Below are 20,632 nucleotides of genomic sequence, written 5' to 3' on the forward strand. Positions count from 1 at the left end.
CTTTAAAGATGTATAGCACTGATACAACATTGACACAAAATGGATTTGTAAGAGGAAAAGTATTGTGGTCCTCTAAAGATTAGTGCCAGGTTTGACGCTTGACCCTGTTGAATGTGACACACTGGCTGCACATAGCTGTTTATAAGAGCATCTGTCTGGCAAAGTGTCCTGATTGCCTGTATGCTGGGGAAGGCTGTCATCCTCTAGGTTGTGAAGTGTTGTACAACCTCAAAGCCAAAATGCTCGACAGCAAATCGAAAGCTTGCCAGATATTCTGACAAGACAAAAGGACAACCTCGTCCTTCTGTTAAGAGACCTGGAAGCCACCCAGCGATTAATAATTACCGCAGTTAAGAGCAGTCACGGTCAGGGAGAAAGGTTAGGTCATAAATCTAGAGTGAAATCACACGTTGTTATAAATACCCGATTGATTATACTACATTTACGTAGTCGGTGTCTTTTATTACATATTGTGAAAACAGGCATGAGACAATACTTTTCTGAGTCATCAGAACATTTCTGGAAAGTTTTTCTTCCTTCAATAAAACCTAAACTTTTAAAACTGGTTCATGCTGTTTGGTAATGATCCCACAGTGACATTTGGTGGAAGAAGATGAAGCATAACCAGCGAACCAGTTTTAAAAATTGGTGGTAGGAGGTGGTGGAGGATGTGTGGGTGGCACACACACCATGGCTAGTTATTTTTGCTCTCCCTAAGGTGAGGCTCTCCACAGCCTCAGTGTACCAGCCAAACAATCATACACAGATGAGCATGAAGGGCTTCAAGTTGAGCATTTTAACCAGCTGGCTGCCATTCAAACATTCAAATCTACTGCTGTACTTAATCCTTGGCCACTTAAAGTCCTATGGAGAAAGAATGTAACTTGTTGCTAAAGTAAACTCAGATGGTCCATACCAATATGTGGGCATACCAACTGTGTGCAGCATGTTCAGTTAAAGAGATAAATTGACAAAATGGAAAAGAGGGAGGAAAGGACAGGGTGGCCAGCTGGTAAAGTTAAGCACTCCTCCTCGGTGGCTCAGCTTCAGTACATAGTACACTCTGCCTGTACTATGCAAACTATAAGACTACATCCTATTGCCGCCTGCTATTAACACAATATTTGCACAATTATTAACATGGAAAGCAAATAGACGGCTGGCTCAGAAGGAACAATAAACTAGCACCTCTGGATAAGAGCTTAAGTGGGCATACAAAGATAATTGCACTGAACTTGGACATCTTCAGCTTGGTTTTCCTCAAAACAGCTCCTCTGTCAATACCAGAAGACCACTGTGTTATCACAAAGGCATTTAGCTTGAAAAAGGTTGAGTGTGCTACTACCAACCCTCTAGACTGTGGCCAGTCAGACATTTATAGCTAAACAGCGCCCCCTTATGAATATTGTTTTTCTCTGATATTCCTATATCAGGCACTGCAGGTACTGAGTAGAAGTAATGGTCCTGAATAAAAAGATAGCAACTTGTATGTTTTCACATTTTTATAATTCATCATTTACAGTATTTAGTTTAAAAAAACCCAATCAAAGTTTGAGGGGAAAGAGGAAAAGAATACAGTGAAGTACAGTTTGCATTTACACTGGAAAAGTAACAGTTAAGGCACACCTTATTAGCGGAAATATCCCACAACAGCACATCATCCAATCACGTCCCCACTGATCCCAGGTAGTGTGATTCTACGTAAGTGATTCATCTTTTTTTCTGTGTTTGTTGTTTATAATCTGGTGACACCTCACAAGTAAAACTACAAAGACTAGTTTAAGTACTGCACATGTCCAACTCTAACAGGTAAGTCTTCACCTGTCCAAGCTAAATAAGCATTACATCCTGAACACTCCAAAACGTGTCTTCTTCGTTGGTGCATTCAGTGCTGCACTGAGGCTCAGTCCCAAAACCAGACGAGTATCAGCAGGATCAATAATCCCATCATCCCACAGTCTGTATAAAAAAAAAAAATAATAATAATAAAAAAAAAAGCACCACATTAGATTGCACAATGCACCTCACTTATCTGATGCGTCTTGTAATACTTGTGCAGGTCTTTCATCAATTACTTTATTACAGAAATCAAGATGTTGCTTACTGTACATTCGGTGAATCAGTTTATCACACACACAGAATGATGTATCATGACCAAAGCTCACCTAGCACTAGAGAAGTATGGACTGCCTTCCTCTTCAAACCGCTGCACTATTGGTTTCTTCATGGCGGCCTCTTGCTCTGTTGTGAACTGTGAATAAATTGTTAAAACAAAAAATAATTGGTGCTGTAGGTCTGCAAAACTCAACTGCAGGAAAAATGTTAACAGTCATGTACAGTATAGTCTTGCATTGCAAGACTTTCCTCCACAGCACTGCGGAGGAGGGTCTGGCTAGTCCACACAGCATTCCAGGACAGGAGAAAAACGTGCTCTGGTTTATTGCCATTTCTTTAAACCAATCACAATCGTCTTGGGCGGACTCAATGACGGTGCCGCTGCAAATAGCCTCGGGATGTAACTTGTTTTGGTGGAACATGTGTACGTTCAAAGGTTGTATTAGTCGTGCAACAGAAAACTCAGATTGGACAGATAGTCTAGCTAGCTTGATATACCTGAAGAGATCTGAGGAGCAATTAACAATAGTCCTCATAAATCTACCGAGTTTAGAATGCCAACACAAAGAAAGCGGAAGGTGACGGACATCCGGCTGAATTTCCAGTGGCACCTGAACAATCCTGGAAATGAAATGTCGCAAATATAGACTACTGACTACTGTATTACAATATAGTCTGCATTACAGACAACCGTTTTAGCTAGGTTGACTAAATAAACTAGCAACTGAGGTAACACTGTATGTAGGTTAGACACATTAATTTAATCCTGTGTCCCTGTCAGTCATTCAGTTATCTCTTGTTATATGGCAAATAAAAGTCACAAATTTTCATTTTTGAGTATTTTTAAAATCAAAATCCCTCGACTCGTCTTGAACTATGGGTTGTAGGGCTGCACGATTATGGATGGAAAATGATAATCACGATTATTTTGATCAATACATTGATCACGATTCATTATTACGATTATTTTTTTATTTTAACCAAAACTAATTTTATTGTCACATAGGCTAATTATAACTGCTTTCACGTCCATATTGTGCTACATTCCTGCCAATACAGCCACATTGTGCTACATTCCTCCTTTGTTGAAGGATACTATGAAGGAGTATGCCATTTCAGCTGTTACAGATACAGGCAACGCAATTTTCTGTTCACGTTAACGGCGCATGTTAAAATCCGGTGCCAATAGGGCAATGGTGCCCGGTATCTACCGGACGAAATAGCAACACGGATTACGGTGCCACTTAAATGTCTGCGTTGCGCTCTGATGCTCAAAAACAGACGTTAGAGGCAACAGAAACATCGCTGCATGTCACGCTAGTAAACACTAATAACACGTTACACAGCAGATAACGTTAGCCTACCATTAGCTACAGTAGTAAACACGGCTAAAATACTGACAGCTAAACGGTGTAGTGTGAGCGTGTAGCGGGACGTACAACAGCCTGCCGCTAAAGCTATGAGCTAAAAGACTCAAACTAGTACTGGTCACTGCTGTTGTCTGAAAAACAACACAGACGGGACAAAATGTTGCATTTACTGGTAAACTGGTACACCTTGTGACGACTTATGACCGACTGCTACCTGTTGTGGAATTTTCCTCACGTTACTCTGTCCTCTGTGACTGTCAACATCTAAACTAAACAACTGCGCGGTGCAGGGAACAACTCTGATTGGCTCATGGTGGCACGTGTTCAAAGAGTGGTTTACGCATAGACTGTATATAAGAATGGACCAACAGATCCCGTTGCTCTGGACGGAGACCAGTGAAGGCCGTTAGAAGCACTTTTCTGGTGAGCGCTGAGCGTTACTGCGCAGCCTCCAACTGAGAGAAACGACGTAAATGTGACGTGAGCAACGTGTCTGAAAGTTGTAAGTCTTCTGGTAGCTGTGCCGAGAGAAAACTCAATCATTCCGAATCTTGCAGAGAAGGAGAGCGTAGGTATATGTAAGGAGATAACGTGGACACAGGCTAATTATTGCTAACTAAAATGCTAGTTAACATTAGTAATTACACTTAAACAGCTAATGTAAGTCCAAACTGCCTGCGAGCTTCTCCTGTACTATACGGTAATTCCTCTACTATGCAACAGTAAGTCGCGTGGTTATGACACAATCGTTAGCCTATTTTTACAAAAACGTATACTACGGAGCCATAACGTGAGGTACAAGGTAATGGAGCCTTTTATACATTGTCGTGTTTCTTTAGAAATAAACAATGGACAAATAAAGTCTTTAAACGCTTCAGATGTAAAGTTATTCACGGTCAAAGTGACGTAAAAATGAATGGCAGTCAATGGAATGCTAACGTCGGGTGATCGCTTTGTAGCATCAAAATGGCGCCATAGGAGATTCAAGCTCTGAGGCGAAGCTTACCCCCTTGGGTTTACAGAGCTTTGGAAAAAAAAAAAACTTTGATACAGAGCGTTCTATGAACGGAATGAAGCATTTTAAATATCGCTCGATCACATGAATTTGATCGTGGGAAGCCAAAATCGTGATCGTGATTAAAATTCGATTAATTGTGCAGCCCTAATGGGTTGTATACATAAATGTATCCAATCAAATGTGATTTTGGGCGACGAGCTAAGCATGCCCATCCTATAAAGCTACTATGTATTAGCTTGTGGTTCATGGTCGCTAAAACGGATCATGGGTTAAATGTGTGTGTTTGGATGTCAGTTGGCAAAGACCTTGAGCGAGATTGAGGTTGAATTTATTACTTTCCCCCTTGTCCATCGTCTCTTAATCTAAATACATGGGTGAGAGAGGTGTGGGCCAACAGTGTCTTGCTGCTGTATTTGCCAAGCCAAGCCAAGCCAAGCCTTTGTTTTGTTTTTTTGCATGTTACTGCTGGTTATATCTCCAACAATATAACTTGTTCTTCAGGTTTTAACTGTGAATACAAGTAGAATAAAGATGGTAAAAAGAGAGACTACATTTCAATTTATAAATAAAAAGGGAACTGATGATTAGTTTCCTTTTAAATGCCATACATTGTTAAATCATCTTAAACATCACTGATTGAAACACTTGCCATCAGGGCACTGATGTGACATGACATTCTGAAGCTATTAAAGCACTCTTAATACACCCATAACAGCATACCTGACACAATTTAATTACAGCCACTTGATGACTGCACTATTCAAGGTAAGTCATCACAATAACACTTAAGGCTGATATAATTTTATCCTTGTATAAGAGCCTTGTTAAACCATTACTGCAAGAAAAGTATCTTCATATATGTTTATGTTTTTTGGCAGCAAATCCTCAAAAGCTAATTTAAGCCTTTCCAGTGAAGCATCGACTGGATGATTAACATGAATCTTTACCTCCTTTCCCTCACGTGCCCTCTGATCCTTGGTGATGGTGGCCAGGACAGTGGCTGCCTGTTCACCCCCCATTACAGAGATTCGGGAATTTGGCCACATGTACAGGAATCGAGGGCTGTGAGAAGAAAAAAAGCAATTTTCAAATTTGTTTGTTATTTGCAGTTCCAGAATAGTCAGCTAAATCACAGACAAGCAACTAATAAGAACAAAAAAAACAGAATCCTGCATTAATGAAGATCTCCTACTCTAGTTATAGTCTGATAATCTGATGACAACTACAGCAAAACATCTTTTATGAGCACTTCGGCCAGAAAAAGTACCACTTAGGGAATACTAAATAATTCACAAAAATCTAACCAAAATGTATACCACTAGCAAACATTTTCCAATATTCTAAATCATCTGTGCTTATTTAAATTTTACAAGATAATGTTTGCCATTTGTTTTCTAAATGTATCTAAATTGATAACAAAAAGGAGAAAAAGCTAAGTGAGACACAGATGAGAAGAGTTTAATTTAATCCAATCAGACAATAGCTTGTGTCTATTTACAGAATATATGCAAATGTTACTACAGTATATTACAATGAAAGGTATGAGTGTGTACACAACACAACAACCATTTTACAGGTGTTGGGTGTCAAGAAGAGGCCACTTCCACCTAAATATAAAAATCAAAGTGCATCTGATGCAAATTATTACACATATTGAACAGCATGCACAGTACATGTTGTACGTTTAAATTATGCACTAACAATTTAGATGCAGTTAGTGATCTTCATATTTATGTAATACTATAGGTCTTGGCCAGTCTTCTATTTTGTTCATTTGTAATGCTACTGGTGCGGTCGATTTTATTTTACATTAACTTACCTGTAGGCTCTGCCGCACATGCCATAGTTTCCTGCACCATAGGAGCCGCCAATGATAACAGTAATCTTGGGTACATTTGCACAGGCAACTGCAGTTACCATCTTAGCTCCATCCTTGGCAATTCCTCCTGCTTCATACTCTCTACCCACCATGAAGCCTAAAATAAAGATGCAGAGGAGAGATTGCAAATACAAACTGGATTGACTTTGTGTGTTTTCATCTCAAGGGACAGGTGTGTTACAAATAAACGATCAATGGTAAACAGGTAAACTGAGAGCATGCTGTGAAATAAAATGTACATCATGTCATATCTGATTATGTAAACTGTGATATTTTCACTTTTATCAAATATAATTTTGCAGTGTACAATTACAAGCTTGTATTAAATACAGGGTTCATTAGGTGCCTAAGATCTCAATAAAACACTAACATATATAACTACTAACAAATATTGAGTTATTTAAGTACCTAAATCCTAATAAATACCCTTCGTTATTGCTTTCACTCAGAATTCAAGTGATGGAGTAATAGAAAGAGAAAATAAAAACTCAGATGAATAATAATCCCCAAACCTCAGATATTAAGAGTTTTCACTGACCTGTTATGTTTTGGAGAAAAATAAGTGGAATGTTTCGTTGGCAGCACAATTCGATGAAATGCGTTCCCTGAAAATGAATCAAAATATTCAGTGTATCTAGTATATTCCCACTGCAACAGAAAAACTGCTTGAGGACAAAAACACAGACATGTATTATCATGACCTTTAAATAAAATGATGAGGATGATAATGATGCATTTTTCTTGGCAACATAACCTGCGCCAACAGAACAGAATATATATTTAAAGCACACAAGTGTACATGCTGAACTGCCTGACGTACTAGTCTAGTGCCTGGGCTGTTGCTATGCGTGTTTACATATACTGTCTGAATCACATCTGGAGTTTGTGCTGACACAGGAAGCTGTCCTGAAGTGTGTGTCCTTTGAACAGTTGGCCTCACCTTTATCATCATCATCTTCATCTGAGCCAAGATCAGAAATGTATCAACTTGGGAGGGAGGTCATCTGGCTTCACACTGGCTTTGTACTTGCTAGATTTTACTTTGAATATGAAGGAGCTGAATGGCCTTCAGCCTTGCCAGAAAAATACACTCAACAACAAAGAGCTACCAGGAGCTATTGCACAGGAAAACAAGCACAAAAGTGCACTGTGCAGAGACACCTAATTTCCATCTTATTTGTATTGGTGAATTACTCAGGTGTTTTCTTTATTTTGGCAGCTACCTCCGCTGGCTTTCTTTCAGTGAAGCATCCTGCCTTGCCTTGCAAAGTGTAAACAGAAGTTGGAGACAGCATGAAAGACGGCTGCTTATAAGAAACTGTCAGTTGGTGAAAAATGATCCATCAGTTTGCTGCTCCTAAATGTGTGGAGAACAACAACAGGAATCTAATCTTTTCTCTGTTACCTCTCCCTTTCACAAACACCTGGGGAAAAGCTAATAACAATTTAACAGTTAGCATAACAGAACCACGGGCACGTCTTAAGTGATGACAGCGTGTCTCAAAAATGCATCTCGAAACACAGGTGCTATATTGATTTTTCCTGGATATGCTCTCTGAGCACGTCTGTTCCACATCTGTATGTCTGTAACACTGTGTCAGTCCCTTTCAACTGCAATTACACTGATGAGATAATGCTCATACTGTTATATTGAGACCTCACAGAAAAATGAGTCAAAGAAACCTTTTTTTTTTTTTCAGGTCAAGCTTGTAATCTAATTCAAAATGTCTTTGAAAAATATATTAGTCTATAATCACAAATTCAGCTCCTCATCTTTCCAAAGCCTGTGTAAAGTTCAGCTTTTCACAGCAGACTGGCTTGCAAATTAAGCGAATTATATTAAATGAAAATTGTGATTGTCCCTTGTTCATTGTTTCTAAATGCTATGTTATTACAATGCCATTCGTCAGAGTACTCTTGAGATGGCCCAGAGAAGTGCAATATGAGTGCCTTATCGTACAAGAGAAACTCTGCGCCTTGATCTTGAAAGGTCAGTACAAACCACCTACGAAGACTAAAGCTCCTTCAAGAGAGACATTTTGGTAGTCAGTGTTGTAAGCAGCATACTCTGTGGAGAATACTATCTGAAGTGCTTCAGTATTAAGTTAAAGACCTTGACATTTAGAGAAATACATTGCCAGTACAATGCTAACTCCTTTGAAAATTTAACTTAATCAAGAGGCTTAGCTTGGTACACTTTACACAGGTGTTGCCTGTTTATTTATAATATCATAGGATCAGAGCTGTACCACAAGTAACGTTTTGAAAAATCCATATTTATTCTTTTGAAAACATTCACTATTAGCGTTTTCGGTCCAAAGGATATTTATTTACCTTTTTCGCAGACTCTGAAAACAAGACTCCGTTGTTGCCAATGATTCCGACAGGGTAACCAAATATTCTTGAAAATCCTGAACAGGTATATATTGAGAGTCAAATGTTAAGGTTGGTAGATTCCATTAAAAAAACATAATTCTCTGGGTTGTAGAAATAGAAAAGAATGTCATTTCACATACCTGTAACAAGTGTATCTCCATAGAAAGCCTTGAACTCATCAAATTTACTGCCATCTACGATCCTGGCGATGACCTGCAATCAAATGTATAGAGAAGAGTTGTTAAAGTCAATAATGCTAAGTCAAAAATACAGGACCAGTGACAGAAAATGGATGAGACTTACATTACAAGTTTACAATGTTTTCTTTTTGCTTGTTTTAAACAACACATTTATTGACATGTTAGACTGGTGATATTCTATATTTTTGTTATTGTCAACAAGTCCATTCAGTCCTACTGAAGAAGTAACTTTTTCTTTTAAACCACAAGTATATAGTTTTTTTTTTTTTTTTTAAAGGCTAAGTAATTTAATAAAACAGTTGGGCACTGTAGTTTTTAGCAAAGTTACTTAAACAGGAGTGAGTGAGTGGTAAGGTGTATTTATTTGGGACTATTTTCAGCCAAGGATATGGTGATAGTGAGTATTTACAACAGCATGATAGTGTATGTTCAATCAATTCAATAAACTACAATGCCCATGCTCATGGTAATGAAGGAACACGTTACCCAGCGCAACAGTGTTGCTCATTGATTTGTTTGTAATAGCTTCTGGACAAAAATGGAGCTCTATGGCACAGAGGAAGCTAAATCAGGGTTTGGCTACACAGATGACACTTGTTAGTAGGATCAATTCATTGTTGGTCTTGGTTGTTAGAAATTGGTAGACAAATTACATATAAAATCACCAGACTGATACTTTAAAAAAAGAAACTGATACAATAAACAATTTTAATGTAAGTGATTTAAGGGTGCCCTGTGTTGAAAAGCCTATTGCAGTTGAAAAACTCCTGTAAAGAGGGAGCAGTCACTTGATCTTGTATCCTAAATGGACTATCAGTACTGTTCTACACTACAGTAGTACAGTTTGACATCTCTAGAGTTAGCAGAAATTCTAGCTCCTGGGTCTACATCAAGAATCAAAGGCACAGGCTTTAAACCAAATGAGAACATCTGGCAAGCCCTGCCAGAGAGAGCAAAAAACAAAGTGATTGATGATCATTTAAGTACAGCCTTTAACTTATTTTGCTTGCCCCTTTGAGACAATGTATAGGAAACTGGACAAATACCTCTCTGACATCAAAGTTGCGTTTCAAATTACCCCCAACTATGCCATAGAGTTCATCTGCAGGGTAGAGAGGGGCTTCAGTAGGTTCTGTGGTGACCTGAAAAATATAACAGACTCCACTTTAACAGAAAGCACAGACAGCTTAACGTGCTAGACAATAAAAGGTAATTGTTAATGATTGTCATCATTGGACTGACCTCAATATTTTTTCTGTAGTTGAGGTTTCTCACTGTCTTTCTTGCTAAATGTAGTGCGTGGTTATCATCTAACGCATAGTGGTCTGTCACACCAGATTTTCTGTAAAATAAGCAACAAATCAATCACTGACATTATTACAGCACATAAATCATTACTTAAAAAATGATAGCACTGGTAAGAGTGCGTGATGGGTTTCATTTAAATCTGTAAATGTGGACCACCAACATTTTCTGACTATTTAGTTGTGTCATAAAAATGAGATCTACCTACAGTGAAAAAAATATGATGAAAAGAGTAACGCTTGCACACTGACTCCATACCACAATGTATTTAAATGAACGTTTTGTCGCAGCTGAGTCTTCTCATGTCAAAAACATTTTGACCTGAAGAAAACCCTGTTACTCTTTCCAATTGTCTTGCATCTACATGTGATCTGCGTACATTACACAATTCTCAATTCTTTCGGAGAACAACCTACTCTCTCTGTGTAAACCCAGCTTGTAAATGGCACCACTGGAAAATATTTGTACCACATTGTTTGTCCTGTTTTGTCAAGAATGTTGATCTATTTTAGGGTGCAGTCCCAGTATTCCTATGGACAACATCTTAATGATGTTTCAGTTGATGAACAACACATCTCTAAAAAGCAGAAACATGAGATCAAAAACCCATGCATGCAATGTAATGAAAAATACTGTTCTTGCATACTTGCAGTGAAGATCAGCACCACCAAGGTCCTCTGCAGAAACTTCTTCCCCAGTGGCAGCTTTGACCTGTAAATACAAACGCACAGAGACTTTCAAACAAACAAAAACAACTAACACAATATGAGTGAAGTAGTTTTCACCATTAAGTAGTGTCTGCTACCTGATCGCTATTTACTGTACAGCTTGAATGAAATTAATACAACAAAAAGTACATGCCATTAGTAAGTTATTTATTGTGCTGAATTGGTAAATTGTTGGTAAAACCTATTTATGGTATATGAGTCACCAATCAACTAACAGGATTATCGGCCAACTTGATGCTCCAACTTTCATCCTAGTCTTATATAGTCTAACAACAAAAATATGTCCTACCAGTGGAGGGCCTCCAAGGAAAATGGTTCCTTGCTTCCGCACAATAATGCTCTCGTCTGCCATGGCAGGCACATAAGCTCCTCCAGCAGTACAGGAGCCCATCACAACAGCAATCTGAAAGAGTCAAGAAAAAGTCTAATACTAACAACAGGCATTCAAGATAGCCAAGCCACGAAAGCTCTGCTATGAAATGAATGGCTGATTTCTATGACAGTATAATCAAAGCTCAAGGACAACTTGGCTTCAAGTAAGTTTTTAGCTTCACACTTGATTGTACCAGTAGAAAGTCAGATTCAGTATTTGATTTTACGCTTGTTTATGACATTGTCCTTCTAGGCCCTTTTCAATAAAGAACTGAATTGTCAATGCGATTAACAACAATGTATTAGGCACTGGCAACTGGACTCGTAAATTTGTAATAGAGCAATCTAGTGGTAAATGTGGCAGGCGGTAATACTTAATAGGGCTTGGGGAAAAAAACCTTAAGGAAACAAGAACAGATGCCACAGAAGGAAAAGCCTTGAATAATATATGATTTTAATCGTTTGGAGAGACAATATTAGCAAGAATTAATAGGCATTCAGTTTGTTGAAGTTGTAAGAACATATTTAGCTATGTTTATAACCCCTGGGTCTTCTGGAGAGATGTGAGGGCAAGACCTGACTGCTCTACAGCACCCATCACATTTATCAGCTCTCACACAAACTGACTTATTTTTGTTTTGTTTTTAAACACAAGAATGTCTATTCTTCAACAGTCAATAACTAGATGAATCCGTTTCCTCTTTGATATAATTTTTCAGACATCCCCGTACGCTTCTAAGAACTGATCCATGTATTAACGTGAAGTTATTTCAAATAAAACAAATGTACTATCCAAGATGACAACAATAGGCTACAGTAGAAGACGGTGACCAAAGGTGGACAACAAACTATGAAGTCATGGTAAAGTCTCAGCTGCTCCAAGTGTTTTATATGATACACATGTGAAATAAAATGTTATCAACCAAACATAAGCATCACCTGTGCTATTCCTTCTGAAGATAGCCTGGCCTGGTTGTAGAAAATACGTCCAAAGTGATCTCTGTCTGGAAAGACGTCGGCCTGCCTGGGAAGATTGGCCCCTCCGGAATCCACTAAAGGAGTAAAGAACATCAGAATAGTTAGTGAACTCAGCGATTATTATTCAAATCTGGCCTCTGGCTATATTACAGACACTCAGTCTTCCTTATACGATAAAGCCTAAATAGCCTTAAAGAGGGACTTCTAGGATGTCCCAAGTCTACACTGACACAGGGCCCTTTGACTTTGGAACAACTGCAGAGGAGACCAGGCTGATCAAGTTACTGAATAAATCACAGTAGAAATACAACTTCTAGTATGCTCATTTTATAAAGTTACTGATATACAATATTTCAGTTTTTCTCCAGAATGACTTTCATATTTATATGTTCAATTCTGCTAGTGAACGTATATCCCCCCCCTCTGCCATTTTGTAAATAAAGGTTTGTTGATTTACCAAACTCTTTTGAATATTGAAAAACTCACCCAAATAAATGCATGGCAAGTGGTTCTGCTGAGCTATTTCCTGTGCCCGAAGGTGTTTCTTTACTGTAATTGGAAAGTATGTTCCGCCTTTGACAGTGGCATCATTTGCAACAATAACACATTCCACCCTATGACAAATAAAAAAAAAAAAAACATTGAAATCTGTGGTGCACCTGAAGCACTCAAGGGAAATCTCATTTTGGAAATTAATCAAAAAGCTAATCACGTGACAAAAATTAAATTAACACCCCATGTAATTATCATAGACTTTACAATTTGAATATTCTGCATCTAATGAAGGATGTTTAATCTGCATTTAAAAGAGGCACAGACAGTGGCTTAAAATCCTAATTTATTTTGTAGTCCGTTTTTAGCAGAAATATCTGCTCATTCATGGTGCTTACCCTGAAACCCGCCCAATCCCAGTAAGGATACCGCCTGCAGGGACTTCCTCTTTTCCATACAATTCATATGCTGCAAACTGAGAGAATTCCAAAAAAGGGGTCCTGCAAGAAAACCAAATTAAAAAGAAACATGTCATACATGCTTGCAATTTAAAATAACAATTTTACACTTGAGATGTAGGAAAGTGTGTACAGTAAGGCATGGATACCCGACCCGAGCCCGACGGGTCCCGACGGGCCGGGGCGGGTTCGGACAGATATTTAGAAATGATGGTCGGGTTCGGATCGGGCTCGGTCACATCAGCGCGATAAGGCATTTGTTGTAAAATGGTGCTGCTCCTTTAAGGGAGCTCAGTGTGTGTGTAAAGTGGGCAGAAGAGAGATAGAGAAAGAGGAAGCAGACGTGTAGATGTGACTGGAGCAGAGTTGGTGGAATAAGTTGAAGTTTTGTACACAGTGTATGCGGTGTCCGAGATAAACCCCAGACTGAAAGCCAAGTTCATTCATCTGCTCACCAGAAACGGGATTTTAACCCCAACGTTATATAACGTTGGCCCTGGAGGTAACGAGTCTCCCCTGGTTTTCTGATCACGGTCGGAATCGAAGCAAGCAGGAAAGGTTAACACCTTGAACATTTTAAATTAAACAGCTTATTAACGTGAGCTTGTTCCCCAGTGTGCGCTGATGCCTCATCTGTTGACATTTCCGAATGCCTTCCAGTTGCTTAATAAAAGCGGACTTTCCACACAAACAAACGTACATGTGTCATTAGTATGAGAAAAAAAAACAAGATTTTGTGTCGGGCTCAGGTCGGACTCGGACATAAATATCATAATGCCTGTCGGGTTCGGGCCGGGTTAGGTCACGGCTCTGTCGGACTCGATCCGGGTTCGGACGGAAAAATTCGGCCCGATCCAGGCTCTAGTGTACAGCATCAGACATTAGAACTACTGGGGTCTTGGTTTGTGTAATGACATCAAACCTGAGCACTACAAATCTTTTGCATCTGGTCTACTGGGTATGAGTCAGCAATCAATGTTGAGTCAAAGATGGAAGGAGATGATACTATACCCTGGATCCAGCAGTCTGTCTATACGCTCCCTAGGCAGGAGTTTCCCACGAGAAGTATGAAGTCTTCTGGCTTTTTCTCCCCCACCTGGATTAATAAAAAATAAACAGAATGTTAACAAACAAGTTGGCAACACTTTGGATAGTCCAGTGTTGATTTAGTTTAACTTAGTTTAGTTGTTGATTTATTTAAGTGTAGAGCCTAGTCTCGCTTTGCCAGACCTTCCTCCACAGCACTGCGGCGAAGGGTCGGGCTAGTCCACACAGCATTCCGGGATGGGAGAAAAATGTGCTCTGTTGATTGGCATTTCTTTAAGCCAATCACCATCATTGGCATTTCTATATCCAATCACAATCGCCATAGGCGGCGCTAAGCTCCGCACGAAATAGCCTCGGGAAGGAACTTGTTTTGGTGGAAGTGTACGTTCAAAAGTTGTTGTAGTCGTGCAAGAGAAAACTCAGATTGGACAAATAGTCTAGCTAGCTGTCTCAATTTACCATGCAGAAATCTGAGAAGCAGTTGACCACAATCCTCATAAATCCACCGGAGTTTAAAATTCCAACCCAAAGAAATCAGAAGCAAACGGACATCGGCAAAAAGACATGCATCCGGTGGAATTTCCTGCGGCACCGGAGCAATCCAGGAAGTGTAACGTTGTGAATATAGACTATGTAGATCCTAACCCAAACCACAAATCTATATACACCCTACACATTAAAACAGTTATAGTTATACACAGTATTCTACTCAAAGTTAGATGAGTACTAGCACTGAAATATCGACTGTAAATAAAAGTGTGACTGGCAATGTTTGCAAACAGTGTAAGAGCTTAGAGTTTTTACCCTTTTATACGGATTTTTATTAGAACAGATAAGGGTAAGTAAAGGTGTTTTGTCGAGGAGCATCTCGCTGCAGTCTTTTTTTTTTAACCTACGTCGTCTCCCCATACGCTCGAACGGACCAAGACGGTAGCAAAGCTGATATCCTCGTTTCACATTAGATGACCGAAACTGATGTAAGCTAAACACAAACGACATTTCATGCAACAACAGTGAACTGTAATTGGGCCCGTGTACTTTTTCGTTCATTTCCGACTTCGAAACGAAAAGAGTGGTTCGGAAATAACGTAAGACTGCTCCGGTGAAAGCCTTGTTTTCATGAGCTTCTGGGGCTAGCTGCTAACTAGCTCGGAAGCTACATCTGATGGCAGGCAGGTTGCTAATTAGCCAATGCCAAAAAGTATGGAAGTAGCCTACTAGTTTCCCCTGCTTTCTATCAATATTCCTCAGTATTTGTCTTTTGGGGTAGTTTGCTAACATGCTCGTAGACATGGAAATGAACTGTTTGCGTGCTAGCTAAGTCAACGGTCAACACCTTTTATATTGTAACGTGAAAGCTCAGGCTGCGTTAGCTTCAGCTAAACCACAGCCGCAACTTGCACTGCCCCGTTAAAATGCAACTTCAACCCTCGGATATAACGGTAATCACGTAGCGATTTTACTGTATCTAAACATCTGTATGTGTGTTCGACCTTTTGAAATACTTAGATTAGGTGTGTTACTGTGCAGGTAATTTCCGAGGAGCATCTGGCATGATTGTGAATTCTCCTGAACCAGACAGAGAGACCATTTAAAGACTCAGGAACCCTTTGCAGGTGTTTTGGATTAATTAGCTGATTAGAGTGGGACACTTTGAGCCTAAAATATTGAACCTTTTCACAATATTCAAATTTTCTGAGGGTTTTCATAAACTGTAAGCCATAGTCATCAAAATTATAACAAATACAGGCTTGAAATATTTCGCGTTGCATGTAATAATTCTATATAATTAGTTTTACCTTTTAAGTTGAATTACTGAAATAAATGAACTTTTGCACAATATTCTAATTTTTCGAGTTTCACCTGTATGCTTCTGGTTCACCTGTTAATTGTTAAAGCAAAATCGCCCCTTTGTACATTTGGTTGTGACTGAATTGCTGTTAATATGAAAGTCCATAACGAAACAACACACCATTCTACTTTTTTGAGGGCTAAATTAAATGAAATATGGCTTGTTTTCCGTTTGAACACATTGTCATCAATATTAACAAGGTTTAAAATGACCCATTTTTCAAATTTGGATATCATTTCAAAATCAGAAATCAGTAGTAACTACATGAAAACTTCACTGTTGCATGAAATGTCGTTTGTGTTTAGCCTACATCATCAGTTTCTATCTAATGTGAATCAAGAGGCTCTATCAGCTTCACTACCAGGCTGTCTTTCTTTTTCTTTTGTCTTCAAAAAAACTTTATTATTCAAGTACAGATCCATGAACACATTGAAAACATTAAATGCATACATACATACACGAAAAAGGGGCGCATGAAATTTACATTAAAGAGGTTGTAAGGCATTGTAAATGTTAAGAGTCCGGATGGCTTTCTTATTTGTCAAGTTTTAAAATGTAATTTCATGTCATTTTTAAATTGGTGACTAGCCTATTCGGTTTTCTTTCAGATCATTTACATTTATAGATATAAAATTTTCAAATAAAATTAAAAGATTCAAAATAAAAAACATGGCATTTATCCAAATAATTTTCTTAATAGTAAAAAAAAATTTACCAGGCTGTCTTGGTCCGTTCGAGCGTATGGGGAATGACGTAAGCAAAAAAAAAATGGCTGACTTGAATGTGGGCGGGGCTTGATGTCAAACCCCGCCTTCCCGCAGACTGCAGCGAGATACACTTGGTTTTGTCAACACTTTCATCACCCAGATGGCCTGAACTTGGAAACTAACTCACTGTTGGAATGAAAACACAGCGATGAAATTAAGTTTGGCAAAGTGTGTATCCGTCATGTGCTCACACCTACCCAATTTAACCTTCTCTGTCCGGCTTTTCAATTCATCAACAAGCACTTGCATTCGCTCATAATTCTCCTGAAAAACAAGAAGAGTATAAAGACATTAGTTTAGTTTGTCATGTTGTATGATTTCTATAGATTGTGGCAGACATAGCACCTAATGACTGTTAACTGAGAACACCCTTTAGCTTGCAATAACACCCAATCATCGTATAAGTGGGCGAACATCATGACATTTCCCAATTAGAAAAGAAGACAAGTAATGATTATGGCGCTAATTACATTGTTAAAGTAAGCTCTTAGATCATCTGCAATAGCGAAGTTTACTACCCCCTCAACACTCTTGTCATTAAACTGTATTTGTCAAGAGGAAATGAAAAATGTCAAGAACATAGCTGTATTAACACTGATTTAATGTGGGACACGATCAAAAAATAGACATGTTTACATTGGTATAAGCTGGAAATATAAAGAAAATGTGTGTGTGGTGCCATCAAGTGACATCTTTTGGTGTTGCATCAGTAAAGACGAATTGGTTGTTGGTTACTGGATGTGGACACTATGTACCAGTAATTACACTAATGTATCTTATGATTAGAATTTGTCAATTATAACTTCAACACTCTTAAGCATTAAAACCTACAAACATTTCTTTTTAAAGTAAACCCTATTTGGCTTTTCTCCTACCTTGGCCTGATACGTTTCTGTATTTGTTATATTATGTTTAAGTGCTAAGTAATGCTGGTGCCTACTGTAACTGGTCAGTTTTAGAGGTTACAGTTGAACAACAAATGTTGTTTATGGTAGATTTTGCACGTTGATGCATTTCATGTTTTGTAACTCATCAGTTATACTGCATATACCCTGAGCCAGAGGTTCTTAACTCTGGTCACTGAGTACCACAGCTCTGCTGGTTGCCACTCTAGCAATCCACATCTCCACTTGGGATGCACTGTATACAATCCCAGCTATGAAAAGTTTCAACTGGGAAAATGATGATTACTTGAGAGCCACAAAATGGGGCTAGCTAGGACGCATACAAGAAAATTACAATTTCACTCCAGTAAACCGACTTGGTGGCATAACTAACTAGCAGGACTATTCTTCTCGACCAGAACTGAGTTTCACTTACGAACCTGTCATGACACGTGGAGCTGAAGGCTGATTCTAACTGTTTAAAGGCAGGAAGAATTGTGTAGAAATAGTAGAAATGCAGCTGTCAGGCAAACGTATGATGATGATGATGCTTAACGTTAGACCTTGGCTGACATAAAAATGACAGCTCAAGGTGTTGAAGTTGACCTCTTGTATCCAGTAAACTAGCTAAAATTAGCCTCTGCGTGATTTAGGAACTGAATAAACTCTATTCTTCATGCTTGACAACATTAGCTGACATAAGCGTGGTTTTAAATCTGCCTGTCAGTTGTGTAGTTAAACAGTTAGCTAACGTTGACATTAGCAGTGGGTAATAGCCATAGACTGTAGCTGACGTTAGCAACAGGCTAACCTACCTGAAATTCAGAAGACTGTTTATCCGGCTGAGACCCGAGTCGAGCTACTTTATCGGCGTAGTAAGACCGTGTGCAAGCCAAAGGTGTACTCCTGCAGCGAAGCAACCACGGTCTGACCGTCTGGAGAAGCATTTTGATGCTCACGTCGATCTAAACGTGCAATGTTTAACCTAGCAGTTAAATCTTCTTCTGTGGTTAGGGTTAGTAGGAGTAAAGCTCCATATCGCCACCTGCTGCTATGCAAACTGTCGACATGTTTTATATACAGTCTACAGTATGTGCTCAACATATGCTACTCTTTTATCAGTTATCTTCAATGTAAATCTTTGACATAATAATTTTAACTTAAGGTTCATTTACAAGCTTTTTCTGTAGCTTTCAACTGCATCCTATGAATTAGGTAGTAACGTATGGATGAAAGTTCCAAAAAAGCTTGTAAGTCGACATTGAATTAAGATTTTTAATGAATTCATTTTATTTTGTCCACACACTATTCCCATAGTCAACAATAAGACTTAGTTCATATGTAGTCTACATCTTCCGTGTAGTCTACATCCTCTATGCTCTGTTCAAAAAATGTAAAAAAAAAAATAAAAAAAATAAAAATGAATTCATCTATGCAAAATGTGGTTTCTCACATTAGCAATTTATCAATTATAACTCCAATGATCAATTAAAACGTGAGGCTTTAAAGCATTAAAACTGAAAATTGCAGTGTTTTTATGATTCAAATTAAGCTACAAACCAAGATGCCAAGTGAGAGAAAAAGAGATTAGACAGATCCATACTGCCATCATGTGGATTTTACAAGCATTAAACCTCCCAAATCGTTGCATAGTTTGTGTGTGTGTGTGTGTGTGTGTGTGTGTGTGTGTGTGTGTGTGTGTGTGTGTGTGTGTGTGTGTGTGTGTGTGGTAACATCAGCATTCCACATGTGAAAAACATCACGTTTTCATTCCATAACAAATGCATGCTGAACATAGTGATTACACAAACAAGATACAACATGCTAATTAGTAAGCTGATTATGTTGCCAGACTTTATGCTAAGCTAAGATAACCGGCTGTAACTTCATATTTACCTTTCACACGAGAGTTTGTAGATCTTCTCATCTAAGTCTCAGCAAATATCACTGTCACTGTGTGTGTGTTTGTGTGTGTGTGTGTGTGTGTGTGTGCGTGTGCGTGTGCGTGTGCGTGTGCGTGTGTGAGCTATCTATATATATATATATATATATATATATATATATATATATATATATATAAAAATACACATTCTTTGCCTTGGCAACACCACATCTCCACAAAAAAAATCTAGAAAATGAAAAAAAAAAAAAAAAAAAAAGCTAAATTAGGCTATTATCTTGATATCTTGATTTGAAAGCAAAGGAATTTATCTAAGTTTCTTTTTTTGACCCATCTTAGATGAAAGTTTTGAGCATCAGTATGAAGCCATACATTTTCAAAAACATGTGTCTCAAAAAGTCTAAAGAACATTTCTATTGGACTGTAACATGATACTGAAACGGGTGCAGAGAAAAGGCCTTGTCTCGTTTAGAAATGGTGACTAAAGGTGGTTTTAAGTGGGAATCAGAGTTAGCCTAAAAGCTTAAAAAAAAACCCATCTCTTCTGACCCAAGTGCTTTATTCGAGCTAGAGTACATTTGGCAGAGTACAGGCTGAAGAGCATTCAAACCAAGAGCTTTTAGTTCATTTAGTTTTAAGAGGCCTTTCTCCTCCAACGCTTCCACCTATTCTGTCGGCATGCATAGAAATGTTGATGACCTCCACTCAAATGGCTGCTCCTGTTTTCTTAGGAAATATACAATCCTCCACTCTCTGTGCGAACTTAAACCCTCTCACTCATCCAGCTCTCTCTACTTTGCCGTGAGCCTTGAACCCTTCTCACGGCCGCAGTGGTGAAGTGACAGAATAGATGTAGAGGCATGAAAAGCCTCTTAAAAGTTTAAAAAAATA

At 38.6% G+C, this 20,632-nt stretch overlaps 1 protein-coding gene across 1 annotated transcript; it reads right to left on the reverse strand.

The window, feature by feature from the left end:
* Positions 1–446: 446 nt before the first annotated feature.
* Positions 447–18,900, reverse strand: mccc2 (methylcrotonoyl-CoA carboxylase 2 (beta)). The gene is made up of 17 exons (XM_031305519.2): positions 18,657–18,900; positions 17,155–17,221; positions 14,303–14,387; positions 13,232–13,333; positions 12,828–12,955; positions 12,303–12,415; positions 11,281–11,394; positions 10,910–10,974; positions 10,201–10,300; positions 10,005–10,100; positions 8,899–8,971; positions 8,717–8,793; positions 6,921–6,987; positions 6,323–6,479; positions 5,451–5,565; positions 2,166–2,251; positions 447–1,959 (listed from the first exon to the last, which is right to left on the reverse strand). The coding sequence occupies exons 1-17, from the start codon at positions 18,786–18,788 to the stop codon at positions 1,842–1,844; spliced, it is 1,695 nt and encodes a 564-aa protein (XP_031161379.1). The 5' UTR covers positions 18,789–18,900; the 3' UTR covers positions 447–1,841.
* Between the last annotated feature and the right edge of the window lie 1,732 nt (positions 18,901–20,632).

The sequence above is a fragment of the Sander lucioperca genome, chromosome 2 (genome assembly GCF_008315115.2).
Source record: "Sander lucioperca isolate FBNREF2018 chromosome 2, SLUC_FBN_1.2, whole genome shotgun sequence".
NCBI classification, from domain to species: Eukaryota; Metazoa; Chordata; class Actinopteri; order Perciformes; family Percidae; genus Sander; species Sander lucioperca.

Bases quoted from the DNA above. Each gene is read 5' to 3' on its own strand.
- mccc2 (XM_031305519.2), bottom strand. From the start codon at position 18,788: ATGCTTCTCCAGACGGTCAGACCGTGGTTGCTTCGCTGCAGGAGTACA. The intron at 10,301-10,909 runs GTATGCAAGAAC...CTTATTTTACAG, and splicing joins GGTGCTGATCTTCACTGCAA to AAAATCTGGTGTGACAGACC. The intron at 6,988-8,716 runs GTAAATAAATAT...ATTCATTTTCAG, and splicing joins TTTCAGAGTCTGCGAAAAAG to GGAACGCATTTCATCGAATT.